Below are 14,516 nucleotides of genomic sequence, written 5' to 3' on the forward strand. Positions count from 1 at the left end.
TGTAGGGAATCCTATAGTCTCATGCTTTGACCACTTGTGATCAGTAGCACATAGAGATCAAACTGTTGCTGTATGATTCTGTCTTTGTTTACAGGTACAAAATTAATTGTCTGGCCTGTACATGGAGTTAAGTCTACATCGTCTACCTTTTTAGCAAGTGTTTAATCCTCAAAACACTGTGCTACTGGATCAGATCACAGAGACTAAAGTGACAGCGTATTTGGGTTCGTGGTTGAGGAAGGGTCAGATTGGCTGGATAAAGTTCAGAAATGGCTCAGAGGACAGAGGTCACTGATGGAGAGTGACTGGGAGGCAGAAAGAATAGGGATCCATCACTTAGAACCCTCTCAAAAGTCTTGCCTCCAGTGCTTCAGCATTATCCTTGCTTAGCTCTATGCAAACGATGGTTCAGAATGTGAGGAATCTTCAGTGAGAACTGTTTAACCTCTGCTTTGCCTTCATTAGGCGGAATAACAAGCTGTTCAGATGGTACAAGTAACCGGGATAGCTTTCGACTTGATGATGATGGCCCCTACTCTGGACCATTCTGTGGCCGTGCCAGAGTACATACCGATTTTACACCAAGCCCCTATGACACCGACTCCCTCAAAATCAAGGTGTGTGCACATCCTATCTGCATCCTGTATGGCTTGTCTAGTGCTGGTTGTATGATCTGTGTCAGGAAGTGCAAGCACTGGGAAGGGGGTGGTGGTGAATATGTTCTTCCCAGCCTTAGAACTGACAACTGGGTTATGGTGGCAAGAATTTGAACAAAACATGAGAGGTGGGATAGGGGAATCAGTCTGCTGAGGCTACAGCATAAGCTGCTATTATGTAGGTAATGCAGAGTCTGAACCTATCAGAGGAGAAAAAATTGTCCACATTTTTTTCTGTAAGCCTAAAGCCTAAAGCCTCACAGGTTACTGGAGATGCCTGGCTCTGCCTGATTCTTTGCTGGAGTAAAAGGAGAGAGAGAAAAGATGGTGATAGCAGGCAAGAGCCCCTCACAGCACCTCCCTTGGGAACCAGACTTGGCCGGGCAATTTCAGTACTTAAGTTGGTGGCCATGAATAACCAGACATCTTTCTCCCAATGATATTCCCTCCCCAATTCCCTCTTTTTTACTCTTATTCTCTATATTCATTTTCTATTGCTGTGTAACAAATTTCCACAAACTCAGGGACTTTAAACAAAACAAACATACTACCTCACAGTTCTATGGGTCAAACATTTTGGTCATGGCTCAACTGCATTCACTGCTTAAAGTCTCACTGGGCTAAAATTAAGATGACAGCTGGGGCTGTGATCTCACCTGGGGCTCAGGGTCCTATTCCAAGCTCATGGCTATTGGCAGAATTCAGTTGCTTGTGGTTGTAAGACTGAGGCTCCTGCTTTCTTGCTGGATATTGCCTGGGAGCCACTCTCAGACACTGAAGGTTGCCAGCCATGATCCTCTGTACAACATGGCAGTTTGCTCCTTCATAGCCTGCAGGGAGAAACGCTCACTCATGTTTCTAATCTCTTTATTTTTAAAAACTCCTACCTGATAAGTCAGAAACACTCAGATAATCTCCCACTTAATTACAAAATTAACTAATTTGGGACATTAATTACATTTGCACATGTCCCTTGTGGCATATAATACAACATAATCATGGGTGTGAAATCCATCACTTTCATAGTCCTACTCACACTAAAGGGAAGGTGCTGTTGCAATTGTGCTAAACTATTTTATACATGTTAAATTATTCCTCTGAGTAACACAGGCTGATATAGCTAAAAGGACAGAAATTATGACTTTTCTATACTATCAACACCAAGCTAATGTTAACCAATAATTATATAAGTTATGAAGTATTGGTGCTATTATTTAACATTCAAAACACTCTGCTTTTCTCTTTATCCCTTCTATTGTAACAAATCAGAGTAAGGTCAGAGAATGAGGAAAACATTATTCTTGATAGTTAGCTCCTTAGTCATTTCTACGAATTGATTTGAAGTCTAAGTTCAGGTCTTGAGGAAGGAAAGTTTGTAGCCTAGTAACCATTGTTGGGGGTAGAGTGTAGAAGGGAATAAGTTGAACACATTTTGACTTGGGATAGCTTTTCGCCTTCCCTATAATATCATGCCAGTGTACCACCATTTATACTGCCTAAGATGATATTTGTAGAGCTCTTGTAGGACACAATAAGAATCCCACAGTTACCACTGAGGATTGAAAGTTATGGTTTATATCGAGGGTCTTATCCACAATGAAATTGGTCTTTGCTTGGTGACCTGTGGGCTTTCCTGGAATGTATACTTTTTATAAGTTTAGAGGATAATAGAAAGGATGCAGCAGAGAGCTCCCATGCTTAGAAACTTCCCCTAGAGCTTCTGCGGATTTTCTAGGTCTGCTTAGCTGATCCCATCTAGCCCAGGATTTGATTCCCCATAGTTAAAGGCAGGAAGAATTAGATGAAAAGCTTATAGGGTCAGACCAGTAGATGATCACAACTCAGAAAAACAAATCTTTTAATCACATTGAATCCTACTATTAAAAATACAATTTGTGTTTTAGATGGAAGAATACATATTCATAGAACAGGCAAAAAAATATTTTTAGTAGCAAACTAAATGTTTTGTTTGTTTGAGGGTAGACCCCTCAAATGACAACAACAACAAAAAAAATCAGAATCTATAATTTCCTCTCTGGGGTAGAAACTTTTAAGTCTCAAAGGAGGAAATATGACTTTTAAATGTAGGCACTGTATTAACATAGAAATCAATTTTCTTTACAAAGATATACCCTTGTTGGTTTTCTACTCTTGCCAGTAACTGGCAGCCAGTAGCCAATTAGAGTCTCAGATGTGAATAAAGAAAAAGACCAATTGGTTTGTCCATCCTAATGTGCTTCATTCATACTTCCATCCAAACTTCGTTGTGAAGCTCAATCTAAGTATTTCTTCTCTAATAATATTAATAATAATAATTCAGTAGCATAATTTATCCTTAGTATACACATACTTTTGTTACATATTTAGATTATACAAAGTTCTTAACAGTTTCATTATTTTAAATGAATGCAATACTTTAGATGTCTTTGTTTTTGTTTTTACGTAGATAAATTTTTCAGATGAACTAGAAGCATGGATAGAGATAGACTTCTTTTTCTTTCCCTTCCCTATTTGGGATTCTGTCCAGGAATGATGGCTTGAACTTTGCTATATATTGATTGCTTTGACAAAATGAATGAAAAAAGCATCATTCTTGAGTTCAGACAACTGCCATGAGTTCTGGAAAGTTATTTAATGTTTGTATTTCTTTTCTATAATATTTAGAGTAATAATGATACCTTGTATATGTACCTAAGAAGTGTGTTATAGGCATAAAATGACTTACTATAGGCAAAAGTATTTTGTAAATTCCATTGTGCCCTATACATTCATAAATTGATATACCAAAGACATAAAGACGTCATCAAATGCATGTAAGAGCTTTTCTTCAAGCCTGCTGAAATTTTCCTCATTATTACTAGTGAATAGTTCCCTTGGACTTTTAAAAGAAATTTTCTCTTAGATTTATTTCTGTTATCAGTAACCTCCCTTGTCATATTCCCTCATTATTCTAATTTTCTAGGATTCCATTCTTTTTACTAATTGTCACAACACCAAAGTTCTCTGAAAACTCATTTGGTATGTTTCTTTGTTTTTTAGAAAGGAGACATCATAGACATTATCTGCAAAACACCAATGGGGATGTGGACAGGAATGTTGAACAATAAGGTGGGAAACTTCAAATTTATTTATGTGGATGTCATCTCAGAAGAGGAAGCAGCCCCCAAGAAAATAAAGGCCCACCGAAAGAGTGGAAAGGAAAAACCCAAGACTCTGCAGGAGTTCTTAGAGAGGATTCACCTTCAGGTTAGCAAACCTGTGACCTATTTGATTTTGGTGGCATCTAGATGGAATAACTGAGGAAAATGGATTAATATTTGTATAGTGTTTAAAAATATAGGACTTACGGGAAACCCTGGGTGGCTCAGCAGTTTAGCGCCTGCCTTTGACCCAGGGCATGATCCTGGAGCCCCAGGATCGAGTCCTGCATCAGGCTCCCTGCATGGAGCCTGCTTCTCCCTCTGCTTGTGTCTCTGCCCCCATCTTTCTCTCTCTCTCTCTCTGTCTCTCATGAATAAATAAATAAAATCTTAAAAAAAAAAATAGGATTTACAGCAAAGGAAAATCTGTTTTCCAAGAAGACTTCTTATTTCTCTTTTATTACTTTTATTATGCAAGGACAAGTCTTTATATAACATCCCTTGGACTAAACTCTAATGGTACTTAGCAGTGACAGTAGAGATTAATGTTGAGAAAATGCAGTGAAAAATGAAAAATACCTAGGAGAATAAAAGGCCCAAAGAAAACAAGTAAATGAGAATGACAGAATATGAAGAGTAAAGGTAAAAATCCAGAGAACTGAAAGGAAAAATGGAAAGAAATTTACATTTTCTGTAGGGCAGAGATCAAAAGCAAGTCAAGAGAAGATAACTAAGCATAATCATTTCAAAAGCAATTTCTTAGGAAATAGTGATCATTAAGCCCCCATGATGAGTGTGCTAAGGAAACTGTGTTGTTTATATTTATAATCCAATTATTTTCTTGTTATATTAGCAAAGTTTTTATGAAATATCTACCTTGTTAAATGGTGTGTACATACAATTTACCTAGCCTCACTCAATTAACTGTTTTGTAATCCATTTCTAATATTAATGCAGCAGTACTTTGATAGTTTTCAAAATTCATCAAGGGTTGCCTTGTCAAAGCCAATTAAACTCTCCTTAATTGTTTCTTCTGAATGATCTAGTTATACTCTTGTCTGTAGACACACTACCCAGGCCTTCCTATATTTCTACTGGCGCTGCCCAAATAGGGTAGTGCTTGGATCAAGTATAAGTTTAAGCCCTGCTTCTTCTTTTTGTTTGTTCTGTGACCTATGAGAAAACCAAGGTCTAAGGAAGTGAAATAACCATGTCAGGAACCCACAACCAGATGGTTATGTCAGATGGGAATTTTGGTTTCTCTGCTCTAATTCAGTGCTCCTTTAACAGACATTATTTTTAAAATAAGTAGTACTTTCTCTCTCTCTCTCTCTCTCTCTCTCTCTCTCTCTCTCTCTCTTTCTCTCTCCCTTTTTTTGTAAAAAGGGGCTGGTAATTCTTCCTGATTACTTAAAACTTTTATGCTTCCTCGTATTCAGTTTTAGTAACCAAACTAAGGATATTGAAATTATGATCAAGTAAAATGGAAGAAAGTTTTGAGGAAGCTGTAAAGCATTCAACTTTACTTTGCATTTTTATTCTGTTGGAGAGAACAGAGGTTACATAAATAACATACAGACTCAGAAATCAGAAGCCTATGAATTTTAAATTAATATATATTGATGCAAATGATGGACAAAATATACATGCTGAGAAAACAATACTTTTCCCAACCACAGTGCTTTTATGCTTAATAAAAACTTTTAATAGAAAGTCTAGAATTCCTTAGTTTTATATAATGACTTTCACTAAATGCTAAGTCTATTTTTTGTTCTTGTTTCAAATTCACTTTTTAAACTACCCCAAGAAGTTAGTGAGGGTAAATATTTTTGTAAGCAAGCAAAAGAGAAAAGATGTAGATTCAGAAATATTACTATAATTACTCTTTTAGAAGTATTTTATTGATAGACGCAAGGACACGCTAGCTTTGTCAATTGAGCTATTTGAGAAGTGAAAAAGTGCCAAATGGGATGAATGATCCAGCTATTTAATTGATCCATGATTTAGCACTGCATGGCTTAAGGTAATTATTTCTTCTTTACATTTGTCCTTCCAAAAGGTGAGAATTCTACAACATATTCTTTTAAATGCCCTAGAGTTCATATGTGGAAAACTAGTACAAAGTAAAATAAAGTTAAGCAAAAGTTCTATCAGTGCTTTTCATTTCCATATGCACTCTACAGTTTCTTTAAATATAAAGAGAACTAAAAATAAAATACTTGACTCTGACTAGTTTGTATTATATATATTTTTTCTTCCCCATAGGAATATACCTCAACACTTTTGCTCAATGGTTATGAGACCCTAGAAGATTTAAAGGATATAAAAGAGAGTCATCTCATTGAATTAAACATTAAAAACCCAGAAGACAGGATGAGATTACTATCAGCTGCTGAAAATCTCCTTGATGAAGAAAGTAAGTGTGCATACCTACTTTTCTCCCTAGCTGAAAATCACAGTTCAGTATAGATAGTAAAATCACTAAAAACAAAGCTCTGGTTTTATTTATGGAGAATCATATAAAGTATTCCTTCCCATAAAATACATTTTTTCTTATATATTTGGAAACAATAACCCCGGTCAAGTCTATAATTAGGAAGGGGACTTTTTTTTTCCCTTATTAGACTCAGAAAATGAAGGGACTTTTCTGGGCATCTCATTTAGATTCTGCAGAGCTATTAATTTACACACAAGTGGATGTCTGCATTCTCAGAGACTGAGGAGTTAGAGACAAATATTTAGTGACAGCATGAGCCATTAGTGAGAAATGTCATACGCAACTTCTGTAGAACAGCGCAGAGCATGGCTCTAAGCTAATGAGCCTTCGCACCACACAGGAAAATTCATTTCATTACCATATAGTCACATCTTGTATGTGTTTATAGTATTCTTTCAAAATGTTATAATAGCTTGCAAAAATATTCAGCACTCACTTTTATTATCTGAGATGATTCTCTGTATTTGTAAGTGTAAACTGAAGATGGAGTAATGCATGCACATTCACTTACCAACTTGGTTTGTAAAGACTGGATAGCTTTTGTTTTTACAGTTGCGCTCAATCTGAATGTTCTTCTTACTAAATCTGGTCAGGCTTCTAAAACCCTGAGCTCAGGACGTACCAGACTCCACAAGTATTTTGTTAGGAAGAAAGAGGGACGTAGTGACTTTTAAAGATGAAAAAGAATTTAGATCATCTAATCCAACTTTCTCTTTCAAAAATAATATTACTCATAATTACTATTTTTGAACATGCTCTCAGAGTGAAACTTTGATCCAAGATCTTTACATTATCTTCATTAACGTGCTCCACAGTTTTGTGAGTTAGACAGTACTGTTCTGTGTTGTTGTTTTTTTTTTTTAAGATCTTATTTATTTATTCATGACAGACAGAGAGAGAGGCAGAGACACGGGCAGAGGCAGAGAGAGAGGGAGAGAAGCAGGCTCCATGCAGGGAGCCCCACGCCGGACTCGATCCTGGGTCTCCAGGATCATACCCCAGGCCGAAGGCACCAAACCGCTGAGCCCCAAGGGCTGCCCTGTCCTGTGTTTATAATGAGAAATTGAGAGATAAGTAACTTGTCCAAGCTCACACACACACAGTAAATTGTGAAGAGCCAGCACCAGTGTTTGTGATGTTACTATACTTTCTACAAATAACAGCCCAGATGGAGAGCAAGGAAGAAAGTTGTGTTTAGGACCCAGGCCTCCTGACTGTCTCTTAATAGCTTTTCCTATATCTTGTCTCATATGCTATGAAATGGGCACAGTTGCTCAGCACGTGTTTATACACTGGCCTTTTATCTGGTAGGAATAAATTTACTTTTCTGAAAACTGCATCTCACTTCATTCTTACTTGCTGTCCTGAGTTTGCATAGATCTTCATCCTTTTCTTTTTTAAAAGATTTTATTTACTCATAAGAGACTGAGAGAGGCAGAGGGACGATCAGGCTCCATGCAGGGAGCCTACCATGGGACTCAATCCCAGTCTCCAGGATCAGGCCCTTGGCTGAAGGTGGCACTAAACCGCTGAGCCACATGGGCTGCCCTTTTCAAAGAGTTTTCACATTTAAGACTAATTTGACACCTGCAAAATTTATTTCATCTTAGGCCCAGGTGATTATATGCATCCTTTGAAGTTGTTGAGGCTGGGAGGGAGGGCTGACATCACAGAGGTAGAAAAAGGTCAACCTTAAGAAAATTGGGTATAAACCCAATTTATACCCAATAAGACAAGCCAAAACAAAATTGATCAGTGTAAAAGGATGTAGCGTATCTTTGGGGTAAATGACAGTTTCTTTCACATCTTGTCATTTCAAAGCATGGCTCCTCACTAAATAATGTGAAGCTAAGAAATAGATTCTGTAGATTTCTTGTAATTGATAATGTCCAATATCATTGTCAATACCCTCCAGAATAATTTGATGTTGAAGTATAGGGAGGAAAAAGCGTATTTTTTGAGCAGTTGTAAATACATTGCTTTTCTTCTATAATACCATCTGTATAGGTAATTTGTCCATTTCACAGATGAGAAGACATTTCAGAGATGAATTTCAAAGAGGCCAAAAACAGCTAGATAAGTAACAGAGCTGGAGTTTTAATCAAAGGCAGCCTGCTATAAAAATCCAAGTTCTTTCTTCCACACATGCAAACTGGTAAATATAGAAAGAACAATGAATATCTGAAAATTGAAGTTTCCTACTATGCCAATTTTCTCAGGAGCTTCAGTTCAGTTTTTCATCTCAGAAAGTAGAAGTTAGTATGTGAGAACAGAAATCTTGCAACATTACTGCCTGCAAAGTGTAAGGCAACATTGGCTGCATTGCACCAGGATTGGTGAATGGGGAAGGGTAAGAGAGCCTGGGTGAAAAAGGTTTCTAGCCATAAAACAGTGCTCAGTCTGGACCCACAGTGGGACAATCCATCCAGTGCAGAAGGCTTGGGCTGTGCATGGTGTCCACCTAATTTCTCCATTCCACCTCCCTTGTCCCCTATCTGCTTTCTATGTTAATGAAAGAATAATAATGTACAGATAACATCATATGAGAGCAAGCTGTAATTTGAAAAACCATCTGGCCCAAATGTTTCCTTTGCAAGGTGGAGAAACTAAAACTAGAGTAGCTAAGTTGCTTTCTCAAAGTCACATATCTACAACCTGGTCTCCTTCATCTATTAGAAACATATTCTACTATACACTGGCAACAAAACACAGTATCTCCAAAGCATGATGTGACTTCCAACATTTGATATAAAAAAGCACAAGTTTCCACAAGTTATTTCCCTTATAAGGCTTTAGAAAATGGTATTTGAAGGTCACTAGAAGTTGATCGCTTAATAATAGCCAGTAATGCACAAACATACACACACTGAGCCAAATTCCGAGGGATGAAAAATAGAAAAAAGTGCCGATGCAACCAGTGTTTGTTGTCAACACACAACCCTGAGATTTTTCTTATTTTAATCTTACGGTCTAAAGTAGTACTAGAATATACATGTCAAAAAGATGCATATTGCATGTTAGACTATTTTGACTGAAAGCTATTTATCTTATATGAAACTGCTTTGCTCAAGAAATAAAGAAGAATGACTTCTATTTGTTGATAAGATGGTGGGTTCTGATGATTCGGCACCATGCTGCTGCATGCATGCTTATTTTTATCTATTCTCTATTCTGTGAATCATATCTCCTACAACCATGCTAGAGATTAAACGCACAACCTTCATGTACCTTGAATGATAAAGACCTTGAATATATGGTTATGTAAAACTAAGATATTATTAAAAACAAATGCATGTCACAGTCATAGGTTAAAAAGTTAGCTGTGTGTGTAAGAATGGAACACGCAAATTGGCCAGGATTCTATGTATGCATTTTATCTTGATCATTGAATAGTAAGTTTGGGGAATGTCAATAAATTCCTAGTTTAAAGTTTCAATGCTTCTTAGATTGGAAACTGGAAAGTTTTGCTTTACTAACCTTTCAATATAAAAATTGCGGAGAGTGGATACCTATTTTGAAGATAAGAGTTAAATCTTCGAAATGATGTAGGAAAAACTACAAGCCCCATGTGAGCCTTTAATACATTTAGAGGGACCAAGAGGATGGGGGAGTGGGACAGGGACAAAAACAGAAATCTAATACTCAGAACAAGCAATTTTCCTTTTCTCTTAGGCCAAAATAGATAGCATTGTACCCACTCTGACCTTGAAAATGTAAACTGGATTAAACTTTTTAGGTCACTGCTTGACAGGAGGTAAAGGTGTTTCTCCTACAAGCTGATAGAAGGGCTGGTGAGTGGTGTTAGCACTGATTACAGGATTACCTCTGGAGTAGGATAAAGACTTTGGGGTTCTGCAATCGTGCCAAGGCCAATACCGAGATATTCTGAATTTGTTCCCGTGTTGCATTAGAACTGAGCAGAATTAGGTCACGGGCTCCCTCAGCTGGGAGTCTAGATGAAGTTAGAAGAAGAAAAATTGGGGTGAGCCTCGGCTTTTGAAGGAGCAAAAGAGCAGAATCTGTTTATTTGGTGCACGTTAGGATTTCTCTATTTATCTGAGTTTTAAAACAGCTCGTTTGCTTTGAATAAATATTCTCAGTAAGAATAGAGAATATGAGTATGTGTTTCTGTGTGTGTGTGTGTTGTTCATAAACACAATCTTCAGGACCTCTTTGCCTTGCTAATAAAATGCCTCTTGCAAATAATAAAAGAGTTAACTTCTATCTATAGTAAATATTTTCTCTTTATTCTGAACTTGTTCCTCTTTTCCCGCATTTGGAGGCATTTTGATGTGTCTTAAAAGTGTGTCTATGAGAATGTGTACTGTTGTCCTCAGGAAAAATGGGTGATGGAAATATCTTGTTCTCCCTACAGCACAGGGATAATTAAATTTTAAATTGGAGGGAAAAAACCCCACAACTTAGTAACTGAATAAGCAGACAGTACTAGAAGCTGTGTATCATATATTTTAGGTACCTGCAACCTTTGTTTGCAGTGTGCAATGAAGAGGACAGGGGGAAGGGTGGCTTGTGTGCCGGGTTGTTGGCACCAGCTGTGGTCACAGCTGCTCCACATTGCACAACTATCCCCAGTTGCGCCTTCCAGCCTGCCTACCTGCACAAAACGATGCAGGGCAAGAGGCAAGTCCCAGCTAGGAGCCTGGAACATGAGCTGCCAGCAGGGGAGATTTGTAGTGATGCCAAGCAGCAGTCCAGCAGTTGGCCTGACAGCGTGCCAGGGTAGCCTGGTGCCCTAGCCCCTGACATGCATGCCTGGTGTTTCCAACCCACTTGCCATATGATTTGAATCTAGATTCAAGAAAGGTACAGGTTTTAAGAAATATATGCCAACCCTACACATATACACAGTACAGAAGGCACACAGGCATTTTACTTTTATGTATTTATAAATATGCATTTAATATATATTTCTAGTTATAGATGTTTAGCTTTATGCAATTTAATTTCTTCAGATTTCTTTTTGGTTTTATACCCCCTGAGATTTAATTTATGATTGATGCTATATTCCATCTAATACAAAAAAACAACAAAATGAAATGTAAACATTTTTACTATTCTATCAAGGAACAGTTCCCAGAGTAGAGGGTCCTTAGAATTTTCACCTCAGTCACCTCAGGCACTTGTAATGTACTTGTTTTTATATTGCACTATGATTGTATACTAGGCATGACTTTGTAATGATCACCCTGGCCAAACAAGACTGAATCCTCTATTACCATGTGCCCTCCCCAATGCCCCTAGTTCTGCGCATTGCATTGAGTAGATGGTTTACAAATGCTTATAGAATGAAAACAAAACAAAACAAAAAACACCCAATAACAACAAAACACAATGCACAACAAAACACAAATGCTTGTAGAATGAATTAACATTGAATGAGGGACTGAAGAGATTTGTAAATCATATGGAAACTTTTTTCTGATTGTAAAACTTTAAGTTCCTGGCAATCCCATCTCAACACATAAAAGTTTTTGTAGTAGGCAGATGGGTGTTGGCATGTGTTTGGTATGTTGGTATGTTATGTATATGCTCACTTTATGTGCATGTATATGTGCAAGAGTGTAAATGAGTACATTTTTAGAGGACAGTATGTAAAAACTTCAAAGTTTGAAATGTGCATACTTTTGTATCTACAAATTCCAGTTTTAGGAATTTGTTTGATGAACTTCAACATACAAATGCAAGAAAATGCTATTTAAACTACTACTTTTAGTTAAGTGTGAACTTCCATCAATAATCAATTTGTTAAATTAATTAGTATATGCAAACAATAAGGTACTACAAAGATATTAGGAGAATGTAATGTGTCCTGACATAAAAATATATTCAAAACATATTAAATGGGAAAAGCAATAATATGCAGTGTAACCCTATTTTTATCAAATAGTAATTTTTAAAAATAATGAAATTAGGTTATTTTTCACTATCTCAAGTAATTTGATCTATAAGGAAAATGAAACTAATTTCCCAAGTCTCATAAGTAAGCAATATATAATGATGGTTTTTGATTTTATTTAAAATAGTCTTATCAAAATGGGACCAATATGACAACTCAACCAAAAGTAAATATTTCCTGGGACCAAAGCCTTCCATAGGGGTGTCTGGTTGGGCAGAGTGGTATCTGTGCTGAGCAATTAGATATTAGGTGAGTGTTCCTCTGCTCTTACTGGAGCAGCAGCACGGCGCAAAGGGAGGTTGCTGTGAAGGTGAGTACAAAGAGTCATTCCTTGGCCTACATCTCATCAGAAGGTAGATTCTGCTATTATGATGCAAAGAGAGATGTGCAAAAAGAAGAGGGAGAGTCATTTCAACTCCTATTCTCTCACTGCCTCAGGAAAACAAAAGCAACTGGTTGTTATTCCATGATGGGATTCTTGTTTTCCATTTGTTGTTTTTCCAAGTAGTAGGTCAGTATTCAAATGACATGAATACCTAAAAGTCACTATTATAAATTTATCATGTTCAAGTAATTTAAGGATATGTTTAAGATGAAATAAAAAATAACTAAGAGTTGTGCCATATTGTCTATAAATGTTCTTCCTTGGACAACACTGCCTCTGGACAAATAGATACCTGGAGAATGCCTACGTTTTGTTCTAAGTGACTCAAATGGTGCTCCAACATGAAGCTGAGCTATCCTCAGAGAGGATGGCATAACTTTGATTTTTCCTCTTTGGAGATGGCACCAGTAGGAAAAAAAAAAAAAAAAAAAAAAAGAGGATGTTAATTCAAAGAGCCAAGAGGTATCTTCATTTGAATTTCAACAGAATTTCTTATTTGGTCTTTAGTTTCCACTTCTTTCAATTAATCTAAACATCACACTTTTTAATTTAAAAAATTATTTATTGAGCACTTTCGTTGGCCAGGCACTTTCTTATGCCCTCTAGATTGCATTATTTCATAGTACCCAAAAGAAACAGAAGCCCAAAGAAACAGAAGCTTCATATTTAAGGCACACAAGACAGTGAAGTCAAAATCTGGAATATTTGGGTAAAGAAACCTATGTGAATATAGGACAGATTTCTCTCTTTAGGATATGAGAACTTTTTCTCAGAATTAGGATTTAGTTTGTGTGTTACTTGCCTGGTTAGCTCAGATAATTGGACCATAGGCCAAAACTGATGAAGGTTATAGTTTCAATTTCTAGGTAGTTTTACTCTATTTCATGGCCACATGAAGGTACTAAATGACTTAGAAAGAAAATATGAACATATTAACATGAATTCATCCTCTCTGCTGGAAAAAAGTATCCATAGTATAAGACTTAGGTTTGTGCCAATCCCAAAGTCATTAGTGTCAGGATGGGGAAAAAAAAAAAAAAAAAGAAAGAAAGAAAACAAGAAAAGGAAAGGAAAGCCCTGACCCTCCAAACACAAAAACTGAACACTGTATAGCTTTCTTTTCCATAATATAACATAATAACCTGCCTTTTCTTTTTATAGTTACAGTTGGGCTCCAGCTGATCACCTGCCTGAAATTATTGCAAGCCTGGTGGGAAGCATTTGAGGAGGCATAGTCATGTTTTCATTTCACTAGGAAATCATTTAGCAAATTACTCCTGTTCTGTCAATTACTGTGCTGCATAACTTTCATACTGAGAAACTATTTCTTTTTTCCATAAAAATTGCAGATAAAATTCCCTATAGTAAATAATCTGTATTTAAAACAAACCAATTCCTAGAATTTAGAGAAGGTGATATAGTATTTCTCAAGCAAAAATAAAAACAAATACATTTTACAAATATTTAAAAATGACATAGTCTCTGTTAAAGTCAGATTTTTCATTTATTGTTTGTTTACTTTGTTATCCTTTGAGAGGAATGGATAGAGTCTTCAGAAGATGAAATAACAAGCTAAGTATTTATTTTTTGAAAGGAAAAGAGCTAATTTTGGAAATCAGAGTTCTTGAAGCCTAAGTTTTATATCTCGAAGAGAGTCCCACAATCAGTAATCAACCTAAATAGAACATGGTATTGGGAACAGTTTTTATTATGCCAAGTCCTGTTTAAGATGTCGATCTGAAAGGAAATAACTCAGTTCTTTTAATTTTGTGTTGAGGTGATAGGCCCAAATATAATCTGGGGAAATATGGCCTGGGATCACACTCCAAATACGGTGAATCACTGCTGATGTAGCAGGAAGCATTATAAAAGGACTAATTTCTCTGGCCTTTTCCAGAAACACTTGGATAATGAAACACAG

General features: G+C 36.6%; 1 protein-coding gene across 3 annotated transcripts in view; it reads left to right on the forward strand.

The window, feature by feature from the left end:
* The window catches only part of SAMSN1 (SAM domain, SH3 domain and nuclear localization signals 1), a 110,089-nt gene that overhangs the window by 92,276 nt on the left and 3,297 nt on the right, over positions 1-14,516 (forward strand). For all 3 annotated transcript variants that reach the window (XM_041734718.1, XM_041734717.1, XM_041734719.1), the window contains 3 exons: positions 466-617; positions 3,696-3,902; positions 6,062-6,212. In XM_041734718.1, the coding sequence (XP_041590652.1) occupies positions 466-617; positions 3,696-3,902; positions 6,062-6,212 (510 nt within the window). The remainder of the gene's footprint in view (positions 1-465; positions 618-3,695; positions 3,903-6,061; positions 6,213-14,516) is intronic.

The sequence above is a fragment of the Vulpes lagopus genome, chromosome 20 (assembly GCF_018345385.1).
Source record: "Vulpes lagopus strain Blue_001 chromosome 20, ASM1834538v1, whole genome shotgun sequence".
In the NCBI taxonomy this organism is placed as follows: Eukaryota; Metazoa; Chordata; class Mammalia; order Carnivora; family Canidae; genus Vulpes; species Vulpes lagopus.